The sequence below is a fragment of the Temnothorax longispinosus genome, chromosome 10, assembly GCF_030848805.1.
Source record: "Temnothorax longispinosus isolate EJ_2023e chromosome 10, Tlon_JGU_v1, whole genome shotgun sequence".
Taxonomy (NCBI): Eukaryota; Metazoa; Arthropoda; class Insecta; order Hymenoptera; family Formicidae; genus Temnothorax; species Temnothorax longispinosus.
The window spans coordinates 12,782,304-12,800,231 of NC_092367.1; the positions used below are offsets into that span (position 1 = coordinate 12,782,304).

Below are 17,928 nucleotides of genomic sequence, written 5' to 3' on the forward strand. Positions count from 1 at the left end.
CATAAATAATCTACCCTTACTTTATATACAATTCTTTGCGATTCGGTCAATTAATTTCCAAAAAATTGGAAAAATTTCTAATACCGGCTTCCAAAAAGACCGGTAACAAAAAATTATACACTTTATAGCACTTCCCGGAAAATTCTACCCCTGTTTCATATGTAATTCTTTGAGATTCGGTCAGTTATTTTCCGAAAAATTTGAAAAAATTAGAAAAACGTTTCCAGAAAAGCGGTAACGAAAAACTATACACATCATGGCACTTCCCGGAAATTCTACCTCTGTTTCATATATTTTTGGTAAAAATTCGGTTCAATTAATTTCCGAAAAATTGGAAAAATTTCTAATACCGGCTTCCAAAAAGATCGGTAACGAAAAATTATACACTTTATAGCACTCTCCGGAAAATTCCACCCCTGTTTCATACGTAATTCTTTGAGATTCGGTCAATTATTTCAGAAAAAATTGAAAAAACTAAAAAAACCGGTTTCCAGAAAATCGGTAACAAAAAACTATACACGTCATGGCACTCCCCGGAAAATTCTACCCCTGTTTCATATATTTTTGGTAAAAATTCGATCCACTAACGAATGAGTAGTTCGCGGACAAACGGACGGACGGACGGACGGACAGACAAACAGTCGGATTTTATATAATAGTATGAAGTATGATTAGGTGGCAATATTTTTGAGTCAAAATTTGACTTTAAGTCTCACCCCTTAAATTCGTTTTACGAACTCTTAAATAAAGACCCTTGAAAGCAGGTGCTGTAACTTAATATTTAGAGGTCGCTGAAAGCCTCTAAACATTAAATTTTTTTTCGAAAAAGTGGTAAAAAAACTGCATTTTTCACTCATTTTCACTGCTAAATCTCTTTTAGTTATTTTATTAAAGTATCTGGCCATCAAGTTTGAGATATAACACATGAAACAAAAATGTAAATATAAGTAATTAATGCAATCTTTGGCATAAAATCGTCTATAGCAAATATAAAATGATTTAGTGAATTTAACTATTTTTTAACCATTCACGGCTTATAATCTTGTTTTGTAAGTAAATATATCAAACGCCACTTTAGAAAAACATTCTATCATCTTCAAACTAAAGCCTCTCTAAAGTTATATGCTGTAGCTTAAAAATTAATGGTCGTTAATTGCTTCAAAATATTGCTATTTTATTAAATAGTACAATGCACTTAATGTAATTTTCTACATTGAGTCCTTTTATTATTTTGGAAAATAAATTATATTATCAATATATCATTTAAATTAAGTCTACGTTTCCCGCAGGAAGTTTTCGTGCATCGCACGACCAAACCAAAAATTTGATTAACATAACAAAAAATTTGCAACCTTTTAGGCTGCGTTCGAAAACTTTACTCGGGTGCACACCTGCGTCGCGTTCTGTCCTTGTTCAATTTTCAGTAAGTAACAAAGTTAGAAACGACGCTGAGTGCATCCGAATAGTTTCCGAACGCAACCTAAAAGGTTGCAAGACATTGGCCGCGTATCGAACCTCTTCTTCTTTCTTAGGAGCCATTACCCAAGAAAGAAGAAGAGGTCTCATACGCGGCCAATTTCATATGTTGCAATCTTTTTTTTTTTGTATCCGACTGTACAGACTACATACAAAATTCATTAAGGGTCACTTCGACCAACGCCGATTAACTTTAATCGACGATTAACTCAATCAGCAGTGTCGCCAACAACAAGATATTTGTCGTTGTGTGTATGTCGTTCTTAACCAATCTTTTCAAATATTATACTACTTCTCTTTAATTTGAATAAAGGTGTTTCTATTTTTATTTAAAATATCTACGAAAACGTGTTTATCTACAATAACATGGATAGAATTATTAATTTTTTATTATTTTTGATGAATACGAGGGTTATGATCTTGTAATAAGAAGGAATCGACGAAAACCACATATAATCAGGCCACGTATAAATTATTTAGAAATGTTTGATGATGATCATTTTAAAAGAAGATTTGCAATATCAAAGGAAAACTTTAACATGATATTAGAAAAAATTTATGTTAAATTACAACATAAAACTAATCGGTATATGTATAAAAATTTTATACAACAATTTAAAATTATATATAATATAATAAACAAGACAAAATAAGTTTATTATAAAAAAATAAAACATTAAAAAAATTTATACATACTATGGAAATGCATATATGTATTCTGTCAGCTTATTAGTTTATTTTAATTTATTTTAATTAATATTCTCTCAGTTCTGGTGAATAGTATATTATATATTATAACAACACAAATTAGATTATTAACACACACAGCCATTTGTATATAATTAAATAAATAAATATATATGTGTATATATATTGTATATATAAACATACAAATATATATTCTATATAGGTATATAAATATATATACAAATATTTATTTATTTATATATATAAATAAATGTTTGTGTGTGTGTGTGTGTGTGTGTGTGTGTGTGTATATATATATATATATATATAATAGGAATAATGCCATTCCACCTGTGATCCAATTAATGGTTTCTCTGCGGTTTTATGCAACTGGATCATTTTTGATGACTGTTGGTGATTTCTGTGGCATCAGCGAAGTAAGCGCTCATAGTATTGTTCATCGAGTATCTCCTGCCATTGTTGCGTTAAGAAATCAATTTATAAAACTTCCTACTTCACCAGAAGAAATTTGTCGAAATCAGCAAGAATTTTATCAAACAGCTAAATTTATACGTGTTGTTGGTTGTATGGATTGTACGCATGTGAAAATTCAATCATATGGTAAGAATAATATAATTGCAGGATATATAAACATATATGTATATCTTGTTTTTACAAAGTTTCTTTATATCCTATAAGGTGGAGAAACCAGTGAGTTGTACCGTAATAGAAAGGGATTTTTTTCAGTAAACGTACAAGTGATTATTAATGCAAGATTGGAAATAATTGACATAGTAGCGCGTTGGCCCGGATCTACACATGATTCTACTATTTTTAATCACTCAAGAATTAAAACATTATTTGAATTGGGTACATTTGGTGACGGTTTACTCCTTGGAGATTCCGGTTATCCAAATTTACCATACTTGATGACTCCGGTACTAAATCCCACAACACCAGCAGAGCATCTTTATAATGAAGCACAAATTCGAACACGATCAAAAATTGAAAGATGTTTTGGAATTTGGAAACGAAGATTTGCAGTTTTGTCAATTGGAACACGTTTTCATACAGTTAAAAGGGCGCTTCCTGTTATTGTGGCAACAGCTGTTCTGCATAATATTGTTCAACAAAATGTTATTCCAAATCCAATTAATCCCCAGATATACAATAATGCTGTTGCGCAAATGCGATATGTAAATAATGAGATGAATATCAATAATGAAAAAGATTTAATTTTGGAATATTTTAATAGGTAATGTTGATATGAATCAATTATAACATATAGGTAATCTTATATTTGATATTATGACTAATATATATATTTCAATAATTACAGGTTACTGTAAAACATATAATTAAAGAAGAACATATTTTGAAACAGCAGATAAATGTTATCTGCGGGCAACTTTGAATCTGTTTGTGCATTCATATTTTGGTAAAAAAAGAGTAAAACGAATTGTAAAAAATAATAATTAATGCCTAGAATGTTGCGTATATATTTTATTATAACATCTTTTATTTTATTTTGACACGTTACAATATAAGGAAACATTTTATAACAACATGTTCTCTTATTCATACAAAATATCTTTCCCTGCTTAACATTAAGAGGAACGAGAAATGATTACTTTGAAATAAACAAGTACCTAATGCACATAAAACGTAAAAATTAAAATTATTTATTAATACTGTTTATATATTTTAGTATTATATAGATATAGTTAACTCATAAAAAAAAACTTATTTTCGTACTTTGGCTTATAATTTAAAAGTTATATCACTCTGTTCTTTACATATATTTTTTATTATTTTTAACAAATCGATTTTTAACTTCTCTTTCTCTAATTTAGCTTTTAGTATTTCTATTTCATAATTTCTTTTTTCTTCTATATCTGCTTTCAAGATATCTGCTAATTCAGTTTTTGCTTTATCTAATGTCTTGTCGTCTTCAAGCTTCCTTTTTGTAGGTTTTACATTTTTTGATATCGTCGATACATTTTCCTTCAACGGAGAACTTATTTTAGATTTCAATTTTTGTTTATCCCAAGTTTTCCAATCACTAATTTGTTTATTTTTCATTAGATACTAAAAATTTAAAGCAGATAGTAAACTCTCACAGATCTTCCATATTTTTTTATTTTTTGATAACTTGCTGTAAATACCTGTGCCAGATCATTATCATCACCTTTTTCTGAAATTTCAATAACAGAAGAAGCATTTTCTTTCTCATTATCAATGCAATCAGAATCAAATGGATTATTTAATCCATGTACTGCTGTCTCACCCATGATTTCTTGAGCTAGCTCAAACATCTCATCTTTTTTTACATTTACTGTACCTCCACCTACAAATTTAATGAACGTAAAAGAAATGTATCTTAATTATAATTTTAATGATAAATTTATACCTGTTTTGTAACTTTCTCGCTTAAGTGCTGCACAATATTTTCTGGTGTCTCTTTTTATGTTATCCCAACAACTGCGTAAATTTTTTTCGGTTCGTATAATTGCCCTGTTCTCATTATATTCTCTGGTAATGTTGGCCCATGCTTCGTCTTTTTTCGAAATTGATGTAATATCACTATGTTTATTTTCAATAATATGACGATATACGAATATCTTATCCAATAAATCAATTTTCTCCTCATTCGTAAAATTTTTTGCTCGTATTGTTTGCATGTTTTTGAGAGAGATATTTTAATTTATCACTTATCACAATATGCACATGCAATAGATATGTCACGCAGAGATGATTAGAAAAAATGTATGTTGAATTACAACATCGGTATGACGCGAAAAAGAATCGCAAATCACGAAAAAATCGACAGATGATGACAGCAAAAAATCGCGAATCACGAAAAAATCGACAGATGATGACAGATTTGCGTGAACACGCAATTTGTCATCATCTGTCGATTTTTTCGTGATTCGCGATTTGCGTGAACACGCAATTTGTCATCATCTGTCGATTTTTTCGTGATTCGCGATTTGCGTGAACACGCAATCTGTCATCATCTGTCGATTTTTTCGTGATTCGCGATTTTTTGCTGTCATCATCTGTCGATTTTTTCGTGATTCGCGATTCTTTTTCGCGTCATACCGATGTTGTAATTCAACATACATTTTTTCTAACCATCTCTGCGTGACATATCTATTGCATGTGCATATTGTGATAAGTGATAAATTAAAATATCTCTCTCAAAAACATGCAAACAATATATTAAGTATTAAATTCTGCGTGTTTATTTTTATTATTAGTATGCAGCTTTAAGTTTGCGACAGAGCGTCGATGGAAGAGCGCCATAATGTGTCCCATGCGGGCGCGATTGTATGTGTGTAGCATATCTATTGTTTTTTCGCTCGGTGCTTCTTCCCGCGCGTACTTCCCGCTGATTCTTCCGCCATCTCTCACACGTACGGCCACGTATTTTATATACACCGATATAAGTCTGTTCTTTTGCTATTATTGTTACTTTCGCTATAATAAAAGTGATCAATACGGTCAACAGTCCTTTAGTTATTCCTTCGCTCTGTACAAGTGCATACTCCTGAGATCCAGGAAAGATAATCTCAACACAATACGAGCAAAAAATTTTACGAATGAGGAGAAAATTGATTTATTGGATAAGATATTCGTATATCGTCATATTATTGAAAATAAACATAGTGATATTACATCAATTTCGAAAAAAGACGAAGCATGGGCCAACATTACCAGAGAATATAATGAGAACAGGGCAATTATACGAACCGAAAAAAATTTACGCAGTTGTTGGGATAACATAAAAAGAGACACCAGAAAATATTGTGCAGCACTTAAGCGAGAAAGTTACAAAACAGGTATAAATTTATCATTAAAATTATAATTAAGATACATTTCTTTTACGTTCATTAAATTTGTAGGTGGAGGTACAGTAAATGTAAAAAAAGATGAGATGTTTGAGCTAGCTCAAGAAATCATGGGTGAGACAGCAGTACATGGATTAAATAATCCATTTGATTCTGATTGCATTGATAATGAGAAAGAAAATGCTTCTTCTGTTATTGAAATTTCAGAAAAAGGTGATGATAATGATCTGGCACAGGTATTTACAGCAAGTTATCAAAAAATAAAAAAATATGGAAGATCTGTGAGAGTTTACTATCTGCTTTAAATTTTTAGTATCTAATGAAAAATAAACAAATTAGTGATTGGAAAACTTGGGATAAACAAAAATTGAAATCTAAAATAAGTTCTCCGTTGAAGGAAAATGTATCGACGATATCAAAAAATGTAAAACCTACAAAAAGGAAGCTTGAAGACGACAAGACATTAGATAAAGCAAAAACTGAATTAGCAGATATCTTGAAAGCAGATATAGAAGAAAAAAGAAATTATGAAATAGAAATACTAAAAGCTAAATTAGAGAAAGAGAAGTTAAAAATCGATTTGTTAAAAATAATAAAAAATATATGTAAAGAACAGAGTGATATAACTTTTAAATTATAAGCCAAAGTACGAAAATAAGTTTTTTTTTATGAGTTAACTATATCTATATAATACTAAAATATATAAACAGTATTAATAAATAATTTTAATTTTTACGTTTTATGTGCATTAGGTACTTGTTTATTTCAAAGTAATCATTTCTCGTTCCTCTTAATGTTAAGCAGGGAAAGATATTTTGTATGAATAAGAGAACATGTTTGTTATAAAATGTTTCCTTATATTGTAACGTGTCAAAATAAAATAAAAGATGTTATAATAAAATATATACGCAACATTCTAGGCATTAATTATTATTTTTACAATTCGTTTTACTCTTTTTTTACCAAAATATGAATGCACAAACAGATTCAAAGTTGCCCGCAGATAACATTTATCTGCTGTTTCAAAATATGTTCTTCTTTAATTATATGTTTTACAGTAACCTGTAATTATTGAAATATATATATTAGTCATAATATCAAATATAAGATTACCTATATGTTATAATTGATTCATATCAACATTACCTATTAAAATATTCCAAAATTAAATCTTTTTCATTATTGATATTCATCTCATTATTTACATATCGCATTTGCGCAACAGCATTATTGTATATCTGGGGATTAATTGGATTTGGAATAACATTTTGTTGAACAATATTATGCAGAACAGCTGTTGCCACAATAACAGGAAGCGCCCTTTTAACTGTATGAAAACGTGTTCCAATTGACAAAACTGCAAATCTTCGTTTCCAAATTCCAAAACATCTTTCAATTTTTGATCGTGTTCGAATTTGTGCTTCATTATAAAGATGCTCTGCTGGTGTTGTGGGATTTAGTACCGGAGTCATCAAGTATGGTAAATTTGGATAACCGGAATCTCCAAGGAGTAAACCGTCACCAAATGTACCCAATTCAAATAATGTTTTAATTCTTGAGTGATTAAAAATAGTAGAATCATGTGTAGATCCGGGCCAACGCGCTACTATGTCAATTATTTCCAATCTTGCATTAATAATCACTTGTACGTTTACTGAAAAAAATCCCTTTCTATTACGGTACAACTCACTGGTTTCTCCACCTTATAGGATATAAAGAAACTTTGTAAAAACAAGATATACATATATGTTTATATATCCTGCAATTATATTATTCTTACCATATGATTGAATTTTCACATGCGTACAATCCATACAACCAACAACACGTATAAATTTAGCTGTTTGATAAAATTCTTGCTGATTTCGACAAATTTCTTCTGGTGAAGTAGGAAGTTTTATAAATTGATTTCTTAACGCAACAATGGCAGGAGATACTCGATGAACAATACTATGAGCGCTTACTTCGCTGATGCCACAGAAATCACCAACAGTCATCAAAAATGATCCAGTTGCATAAAACCGCAGAGAAACCATTAATTGGATCACAGGTGGAATGGCATTATTCCTATTATATATATATATATATATATACACACACACACACACACACACACACACACACACACACACACACACACACATTTATTTATATATATAAATAAATAAATATTTGTATATATATTTATATACCTATATAGAATATATATTTGTATGTTTATATATACAATATATATACACATATATATTTATTTATTTAATTATATACAAATGGCTGTGTGTGTTAATAATCTAATTTGTGTTGTTATAATATATAATATACTATTCACCAGAACTGAGAGAATATTAATTAAAATAAATTAAAATAAACTAATAAGCTGACAGAATACATATATGCATTTCCATAGTATGTATAAATTTTTTTAATGTTTTATTTTTTTATAATAAACTTATTTTGTCTTGTTTATTATATTATATATAATTTTAAATTGTTGTATAAAATTTTTATACATATACCGATTAGTTTTATGTTGTAATTTAACATAAATTTTTTCTAATATCATGTTAAAGTTTTCCTTTGATATTGCAAATCTTCTTTTAAAATGATCATCATCAAACATTTCTAAATAATTTATACGTGGCCTGATTATATGTGGTTTTCGTCGATTCCTTCTTATTACAAGATCATAACCCTCGTATTCATCAAAAATAATAAAAAATTAATAATTCTATCCATGTTATTGTAGATAAACACGTTTTCGTAGATATTTTAAATAAAAATAGAAACACCTTTATTCAAATTAAAGAGAAGTAGTATAATATTTGAAAAGATTGGTTAAGAACGACATACACACAACGACAAATATCTTGTTGTTGGCGACACTGCTGATTGAGTTAATCGTCGATTAAAGTTAATCGGCGTTGGTCGAAGTGACCCTTAATGAATTTTGTATGTAGTCTGTACAGTCGGATACAAAAAAAAAAGATTGCAACATATGAAATTGGCCGCGTATGAGACCTCTTCTTCTTTCTTGGGTAATGGCTCCTAAGAAAGAAGAAGAGGTTCGATACGCGGCCAATGTCTTGCAACCTTTTAGGTTGCGTTCGGAAACTATTCGGATGCACTCAGCGTCGTTTCTAACTTTGTTACTTACTGAAAATTGAACAAGGACAGAACGCGACGCAGGTGTGCACCCGAGTAAAGTTTTCGAACGCAGCCTAAAAGGTTGCAAATTTTTTGTTATGTTAATCAAATTTTTGGTTTGGTCGTGCGATGCACGAAAACTTCCTGCGGGAAACGTAGACTTAATTTAAATGATATATTGATAATATAATTTATTTTCCAAAATAATAAAAGGACTCAATGTAGAAAATTACATTAAGTGCATTGTACTATTTAATAAAATAGCAATATTTTGAAGCAATTAACGACCATTAATTTTTAAGCTACAGCATATAACTTTAGAGAGGCTTTAGTTTGAAGATGATAGAATGTTTTTCTAAAGTGGCGTTTGATATATTTACTTACAAAACAAGATTATAAGCCGTGAATGGTTAAAAAATAGTTAAATTCACTAAATCATTTTATATTTGCTATAGACGATTTTATGCCAAAGATTGCATTAATTACTTATATTTACATTTTTGTTTCATGTGTTATATCTCAAACTTGATGGCCAGATACTTTAATAAAATAACTAAAAGAGATTTAGCAGTGAAAATGAGTGAAAAATGCAGTTTTTTTACCACTTTTTCGAAAAAAAATTTAATGTTTAGAGGCTTTCAGCGACCTCTAAATATTAAGTTACAGCACCTGCTTTTCAAGGGTCTTTATTTAAGAGTTCGTAAAACGAATTTAAGGGGTGAGACTTAAAGTCAAATTTTTGACTCAAAAATATTGCCACCTAATCATACTTCATACTATTATATAAAATCCGACTGTTTGTCTGTCCGTCCGTCCGTCCGTCCGTTTGTCCGCGAACTACTCATTCGTTAGTGGATCGAATTTTTACCAAAAATATATGAAACAGGGGTAGAATTTTCCGGGGAGTGCCATGACGTGTATAGTTTTTTGTTACCGATTTTCTGGAAACCGGTTTTTTTAGTTTTTTCAATTTTTTCTGAAATAATTGACCGAATCTCAAAGAATTACGTATGAAACAGGGGTGGAATTTTCCGGAGAGTGCTATAAAGTGTATAATTTTTCGTTACCGATCTTTTTGGAAGCCGGTATTAGAAATTTTTCCAATTTTTCGGAAATTAATTGAACCGAATTTTTACCAAAAATATATGAAACAGAGGTAGAATTTTCCGGGAAGTGCCATGATGTGTATAGTTTTTCGTTACCGATTTTCTGGAAACCGGTTTTTCTAATTTTTTCAAATTTTTCGGAAAATAACTGACCGAATCTCAAAGAATTACATATGAAACAGGGGTAGAATTTTCCGGGAAGTGCTATAAAGTGTATAATTTTTTGTTACCGGTCTTTTTGGAAGCCGGTATTAGAAATTTTTCCAATTTTTTGGAAATTAATTGACCGAATCGCAAAGAATTGTATATAAAGTAAGGGTAGATTATTTATGAGGAGCGCCATGATGTGTACAGTTTTTGTTACCGATCTTTTTGGAAACCGGTTTTTTTAATTTTTCCAATTTTTCAGGAAATAATTGATTAAATTTCAAATAATTATACATGAAGTAAGGGTAAAATTTCCCGAGGAGTGCTATAAAGTGTACTATTTTTTGTTACCGATCTTTTTGGAAACCGGTTCCAAATAACTGAATGTCAAAGAATTGTACATAAAATAGGGGTTGAATTTCCCGGGGAGTGCTATAAAGTATATAATTTTTTGTTACCGATCTTTTTGGAAACTGGTATCAGAAGTTTGACAAATTTTTCGGGAAATAATTGATCAAATTTTAAAGAATTGTATATAAAACAGGGGTAGAATTTCTCGGGGAGTGCTATAAACTGTATAGTTTTTCGTTACCGATCTTTTTGAGAACCGGTATTTTTTTGGAAATCGGTTACGAAAATTTTCAGAGAGAGAAAGAGAGGGGGGAGAGAGAGAGAGAGAGAGAGAGAGAGAGAGAGAGAAAGGGAGAGGGAAGGGAGAGGGAGAGAGAGAAGAGAGAGAGAGAGGAAGAGAAGGAGAGAGGGAGAGAAGATGGAGAGAGTGGGAGAGAGGAGGAGAGAGAAAGAGAGAGAGAGAGAGGAGAGAGGGAGAGGGAGAGGGAGAGAGTGCGGATCGAGAGGAGAGAGGGGGAAGAAGAGAGAGGAGACGAGGGGTGAGAGAGAGAGGAGAGGAGAGAGAGAGAGAGAGAGAGAGAGAGAGAGAGAGAGAGAGAGAGAGAAGAGAGAGAGAGAGAGAGAGAGAGAGAGAGAGAGAGAGAGAGAGAGAGAGAGAGAGAGAGAGAGAGAGAGAGAGAGAGAGAGAGAGAGAGAGAGAGTTTGAGTTTGAGTTTGAGTTTGTTTATTATGCCATAGTCAAGTTTAGGCAAATGATGAAAAATACAATGATATACATGAAGTAAACAAGAGTAAAGTAAAAACAAAAATTGGAAAAAGTAAGAACTAAAAAGATACAGTACAGATGAGATAATTATAATAAAGCAGTGAGCAAAAGGGGAAACAATGAAGATAATAATGACTATATTGCAAAAAGTAATAATGTTGTTTCACCTCAGCAAACGCTTCAGAACCAAATTTTGTTGACAGTATTAATAACTGCATTAATACTGAAGAAAAAAGAAAAAAATCAACAGAATTCGGTCGTGCTCTCTCTCTAACAACAATCGCAGAAAAATGACATTGATACTTAAAACTAGTTAAGACGTTAATGTAGCGACGATTAATGTACAGTAACTAGGAAAAATGACATTGATACTTAAAACTAGTTAAGACGTTAATGTAGCGACGATTAATGTACAGTGACTAGGAAGGTTTAGACTAGATGTACTTACAACTATCACGCACCAGCGCTACATCATACATAAACATTAGATGACAAAGATCTCCGAGAGGTAGCTAGGAGACATACCATAATGTATCTTGAACATTTCGATGCCAAGGAAATAGAGACGTCGATTTCTAACAGACAGCCACCCTAATTGGTGACGGTAAGGAGTGATATGTTCGTCTCGATTCAAATTAAAGATAAACCGTATCGTACAATTAATAAGCCTCTGCAGTTTTGTGTTAAGCTCATCAGTAACGTCGTTATAAACAAGAGAGCAGTAGTCTAACAGAGGCCAAATCAATGCAGACACAAGTTTTACACGCAATTGTAATGATAAGGAGTTTTTGTGAAACTTAAGCTTGTGCAGCGTAAAGTGTACCCGCTTAGAAATATGAGCGACGTGGCCATTCCAAGATAGATCGGAGCTCATAATGACACCCAGATTCCGAGCCTGAGAGACAAACGGAATAGAGGTACCACTGACAGAGATGAGAGGTAAATCGTGTAGATCAATTTGGTCGACGTAACGCTTGCTACCGAATATTAATACTTTGGATTTCTTAAGATTAAGAGACAATCCATTTGTGGTCGCATATTCAGAGATGACTCCGACATCATGGGCCACCAACTGCAATGATGGATAGCCACTCGGAGAATTCACCAACCAGATCAACGACCGCCTGAGAGCGACCAGTGAGGTACGAAAAAATTAATTTGAGGGCAAGATCAGAAAACCCTAGTTTCCTCAGTTTAGACAGAAGCAAAGGATGAGAGACAGTATCAAAAGCCTTGCTGAAGTCAAAGAGGACAAGGATCAATACCTCACCTGCATCAACGCCACTCTTAATATCGTGAGATAGTCTAAGAAGGGCAGACTGGGTAGAGTAACCCTTACGATAACCAGATTGACGGTCGTCGAGAATATGGTGCAAATTGATAAAATCAACGATTTGGCGGTGAAGGATTTTTTCAAACAGCTTGGAAAGTTCACACAAGTTGGCAATAGGTCTCGTTTCAGAGGGAGAGGTAGGTGATCTAACTTTAGAGAGAGGACGCAGTATAGCACGTTTCCAGAGAGATGGGAAATAACCCAGATTGAGACAGCAGTTGAAAAAAGAGGTCAAAAGGTTACTAATATGAGAAAAGGCCAAGGCAATAGGAAACAGAGGTAATTGATCGTAACCTGAGGCGAAGGAAACAGAAGGTGAAGAAACCATCAAGGAGCGAAGGTTATCGTGGGATATTTCGGTGAAACTGAAAAGTGGTTCGTCAGGCATAGTGGATGAAATAATGTTGGAGAATTGAGATTGTGAACAGGAAGGATAACGATTTGAGACAGAGGAATAATGGGTATTCAAGAGATCACGTGAAAAAAAGACAAGGGGTGAGGAAAGAGGCGATTCAACTAAACCAAGGTTGGCAAGTTCACGCCAAATCTTGGACGGATCTGGGGCCGTATTCTGTTCCACTAAAATCCGCTTACCGACAATTGTCGGTGTCGTTGCGCAGCTTTTACACGATATGAAAAACCTGCGCAACGACACTTATCGAACCGACAGTTGTCGGTAGGCAGGAATGGAATACGGGCCCAGAAGCGGTGCTCAATCTATTCATATAGAACTTCTCTCTGGCTCGCCTTAAATCAAGCGTGAGACAATTCCTGTAAAGCCTGTAAATGTGAAAGTCGAGAATGTTGCCTGATTTGCGCGCGGCATTAAAGAGACCGTTGCGATGCCGAATTCGGTCCGAGAGGTCATCGGTAAGCCAAGGCGCCGACGGACGAGTCACACGAAAAGAATTAACAGGAGCATGCAGATCAAGGCTAGCAGTAAAATCGTCAGTAATAGTGCTCAGGATGTTATCAATGTCCGACTCACCCGGGCTCGTCAGACCAAAATCAGACGAGAAAGATGTAGAGAGCTTAGAAGTAAGAGTCTGAACGAACGCTTCCTCGTCAAATCTCTTGTAGCAGCGACGAACTAAGGTGCGATTAGTGAAGGACGGAACCTTGAATGAATAGGATAACTCAATGAGATCGTGACCATTGATAAAAGGAGCGTCAGACTTTCGAAAAGATAAAACTTTGTCCAGGTTGTCAACTATGAAAACGTCTAACCATGAGTCTGAGGAGCCGGTGTGAAAAGTTGACCGCGATTCAACGATATTAAGCGACAACTGTGAGACAATGCCTCTAAGGTGATTAGATTCGTATGATGATGCGAGGAGGTTACAATTCAAATCGCCCGTAATAATGATGTTCTTATAATTATGTGTAAATGTAGTAAGCACGTCAATGTAGTTACTGAAATTTTTGCCTTTAGGTCTGCGGTACATGGTGGTAAATAGGAGAGGCTCGCGCGAGCCATAACGGATGTCGAGAATGAGATATTCGGGAGCATTCAAGAAAGCGGAAGGCGACGACGCCAGAACGCGCGCCCGCAATGATTCATGCACGTAACAAGCAACACCACCTCCCTCCCTGCCCTCTCTGTCTACACGCAACAAATAATAACCAGAGATACGCACTAGATCATCAGAAATGTGTGAGTGAAGCCAGGTCTCAGAAATCGAGATAATGTGAAAAAAGTTAAACGATAAATAGGCCTGAATTGACTCAAGATGAGCAGGAAGGGAGCTAGCATTGAAGTGAGCAATCGCGAGACAATCATGCGAAGCAGACGGAACACGGCCAGAATCAACATTGAGTCACTGAAGCTCAGCAAGATCAGCCTCAGTAGTGATAAGAATTGGAGATTGACCATGGTCTTTGCGGACAAAGATCTGGCCATCTCTGCACCATACGTGCTTAAAAGATGACTGTTTAGCCTTTACGCGAGTCCGGCGCAACAAATTATAAATATCCGTAGGAAGTAGCTCATTTATATAAATGTGCCCGGGGACATCTCTAGAGAAAACTTCGCGGACAGTCAGTCGACGCTTACGGCGCATAGTACCAAGAATATAGTCGCGAATCTCTCGCGACTTAAGTATAACGATAATTGATCGTGGTTTAGCAGCACGATCAGAGGCGGAGACAGTGCTAGGCGCCACGTCACGCATCGCAGACACGTTGCTAACCCCCACCTCTCGAGCCTCAAGAACATCGGAAACAAGCTGCGATGTACCCAACGCGCGAAAAACACTATTAACGAGCTGTTCAGATGTGTCGGTTAAAGAACCTGGTATCCCGGAAATAATAATATCGGAAGTTCGTGAGACTCGAGACGAAGGAGATCGCGGAAGACGAGAACGACTCTGGTCGCCCTCCAATTCACTCCTCGATTCACTCTGTAGGACGCTCTTTAAACCGCTCCTTAAGCTGCCCACTTCCTTTGTGAGAGCATCACACCGCTGCTCCAACTCCGCGATACGCTGACTGTTGCGGTCAACACTTTTAGCTAAGTTATTTAGTTGATTGAGCTTGTCATCCAGAGCGGTAAATCGCGCCTCGGATCGGGCTTCGGACGACTTCAACTGCTCCACAAGCTGGCGCAAAAGCGCATTCGTCGTGTCATCAGTCACTGATTGTGGCAGCGCACAGACACTAGCAGGAGCCGCACTGGTAAAATCCAACAGCTCCGTACACTCGACCCCCGGTGTAAGAGGGGTGACAGATGAGGCCGCCAATGAGCTCGGCTCGACGTCGTCGACATCAGATCCCGGATGAAGCGAGGCCGCGAGATCAAGACAGCACTGCTCAGCGTATCTGTATTTGGCGGCATACGCCTTGACGCAACCAGGATGAAACAGCTTAGTGCACTTGCACTCAACAGCAGCCGTCACAACTGTCTTCTTGCACCTGATGCACGCGCGCTGCATGGTCAATCAGCTGACAGTAGCAGAGAGCAGAACCAAAAGCACAGCGGTCGAGTGGGTAACGGATGGTGGTACACCACAAGGCCCACAGATGTCGCTACACGCGCAAACTCAGGCAACCCATGCACAAGCAACAGCAATCGAAACAGCAATCCAAGCAAGAGTGAGGTTAGAATCAGAAAATCTTCTCTCAAGGATATCAAGCCGGATAGTTGCGAAGACAGAAGGATAATGTAAATTCTGCCAAGCAACAAGAAACTTGCTCAAACCTGCAACAAGACGGCCCGAAGGCAGTTCACGGCAGCGAGAGAAATCAAAGAAAGCAGGAGCAAGGAAACAACGTGACACGCAGTACTCACCAGAGAGAGAGAGAGAGAGAGAGAGAAAGGAGAGAGAGAGGGAGATAGAGAGGGTTAGAGGAGAGAGGGAGAGGGAGAGAGAGGAGAGAGGGGATCGAGGGAGAGGGAGAGGAGAGGGATTGAGGGAGATCGCTTTCTAGATTTCTCTTATCTCTTAGGGAGATTCCTCCTATTCTCGAGGGAGAGGGAGAGAGAGATCTTTCTCTTTCTCTTTGAGGGAGAGGGAGAGGGCCTCTCTCGAGAGGCTCTCTTTCTCTTCTTCTCTTTCGAGGAGAGAGCTCTTCTCTCTCTCTCTTTCTCTCTCTCTCTCTCTCTCTCTCTCTCTCCTCTCTCTCTCTCTCTCTCTCTCTCTCTCTTCTCTCTCTCTCTCTCTCTCTCTCTCTTCTCTCTCTCTCTCTCTCTCTCTCTCTCTCTCTCTCTCTCTCTCTCTCTCTCTCTCTCTCTCCTCTCTTCTCTCTCGAGGAGAGAGAGAGAGAGAGAGACTATTTGCGTGTCTTACATATGTTACTTATTACATATATGTCCTCCGGGGCGAAGCCCGGGTAACCAGCTAGTCATACTATTATATACATAGATATACGGGACAATCCACGTCACTTTTATCCCACATCTGTCCAAAATTGGAATGGACGGATTTTAATGACTAAAGGCGGAAAATGTTCATCTTGAAAAGAGCTTTCGAAAGGCGTGTGGCATATATGGCTGCTTAAAGGGATAAATTCAAAATTTCAGATTCAAGTACATGACCCCATGTTGAATTGCGCATATATGCCACACGCCTTTCGAAAGCTCTTTTCAAGACAAATATTTTCCGCCTTTAGTCATTAAAATCCGTCCATACCAATTTTGGACAGATGGGGGGTAAAAGTGACGTGGATTGTCCCATTTATACATATAAATTCTTTATATAATAATAATAATAAAGACTCACAAGATTATAAATCAATAGAAGAAAATGGAGCGTTGAGCCGTAACAAGGTGTTGGTGTTTATATATTCTATTTTTACGTAAAGAAGTAACGTAAAACAATGTACAATAATATACATATATTCCAACTTAATAGACTGCGCGCCGATTATTTGTCGGACTTGAAATACAGCTATCTTTGGAACATTAATTCCCTTCCCTCCCTGGAATTAAATCGACGCGATTTAATTATTTAAAAAACTGTAAAGAATTTATTACAAAAAATTTAAATTTTTTATAGTTTTTTAAAATAAATTTAAAATAAATTCTTTACGGTTTTTTTAAAATAATTTATTGGCGTCGATTTAATTCCGAGGAAGGAAGGGTAATGTTCCAACGATAGTTGTGTTTTAAGTCCAACAAATAATCGGCGCGCAGTTTAGTTGGAATATATGTATATGTATATTATATATACATTGTAATTCGTTACTTCTGTAACTATTAATTTCTTTACTTGCGCACCACGTACCGCGCTTGATTCGTATCGCCGTTTATTAATTTGTTGACATTTTCACAAGTCTAATGACATATTTAAATTTATATATAATATAAAGAACGAAAACATGTCTACAATACAATTTTAAAGGATAGCTAAAAGATGTCTAATGTCTTTTAGTCATCTTATAAGTTTCAGCTATAAGACGACATTTAGTGGGACATAAGTCATCTTTAGTCATCTTTTAGTCGACTTTAAGCTTTAACGAAAAGACATCTAAGCCGAAAATTTTTTATCTTTTAGTCATCTATTAGACATCTTTGTGCTGTCTGGGAACTTTTCCTTATGGTAAAATGACGTCAGACCATTAGAATTCACC

General features: G+C 35.0%; 2 protein-coding genes and 2 long non-coding RNA genes across 4 annotated transcripts; 2 read left to right on the top strand and 2 right to left on the bottom strand.

Annotated features, from left to right (window-relative positions):
• The first annotated feature begins 2,479 nt into the window (after positions 1-2,479).
• LOC139820799 (putative nuclease HARBI1) lies at positions 2,480-3,483 on the top strand. The gene is made up of 2 exons (XM_071791332.1): positions 2,480-2,784; positions 2,863-3,483. Exons 1-2 carry the CDS (start codon positions 2,529-2,531, stop codon positions 3,420-3,422), a joined length of 816 nt encoding a protein of 271 aa, XP_071647433.1. The 5' UTR covers positions 2,480-2,528; the 3' UTR covers positions 3,423-3,483.
• A 268-nt stretch (positions 3,484-3,751) lies between these two features.
• LOC139820572 (uncharacterized) lies at positions 3,752-4,966 on the bottom strand. Its single transcript, XR_011734023.1, has 3 exons — positions 4,574-4,966; positions 4,329-4,510; positions 3,752-4,251 (listed from the first exon to the last, which is right to left on the bottom strand). It is a non-coding gene; the product is annotated as an uncharacterized lncRNA (long non-coding RNA).
• Positions 4,967-5,339: 373 nt separating this feature from the next.
• On the top strand, positions 5,340-6,934 carry LOC139820318 (uncharacterized). The gene is made up of 3 exons (XR_011733940.1): positions 5,340-6,005; positions 6,069-6,250; positions 6,328-6,934. It is a non-coding gene; the product is annotated as an uncharacterized lncRNA (long non-coding RNA).
• A 195-nt stretch (positions 6,935-7,129) lies between these two features.
• On the bottom strand, positions 7,130-8,106 carry LOC139820317 (putative nuclease HARBI1). The gene is made up of 2 exons (XM_071790482.1): positions 7,795-8,106; positions 7,130-7,716 (listed from the first exon to the last, which is right to left on the bottom strand). Exons 1-2 carry the CDS (start codon positions 8,048-8,050, stop codon positions 7,157-7,159), a joined length of 816 nt encoding a protein of 271 aa, XP_071646583.1. The 5' UTR covers positions 8,051-8,106; the 3' UTR covers positions 7,130-7,156.
• Between the last annotated feature and the right edge of the window lie 9,822 nt (positions 8,107-17,928).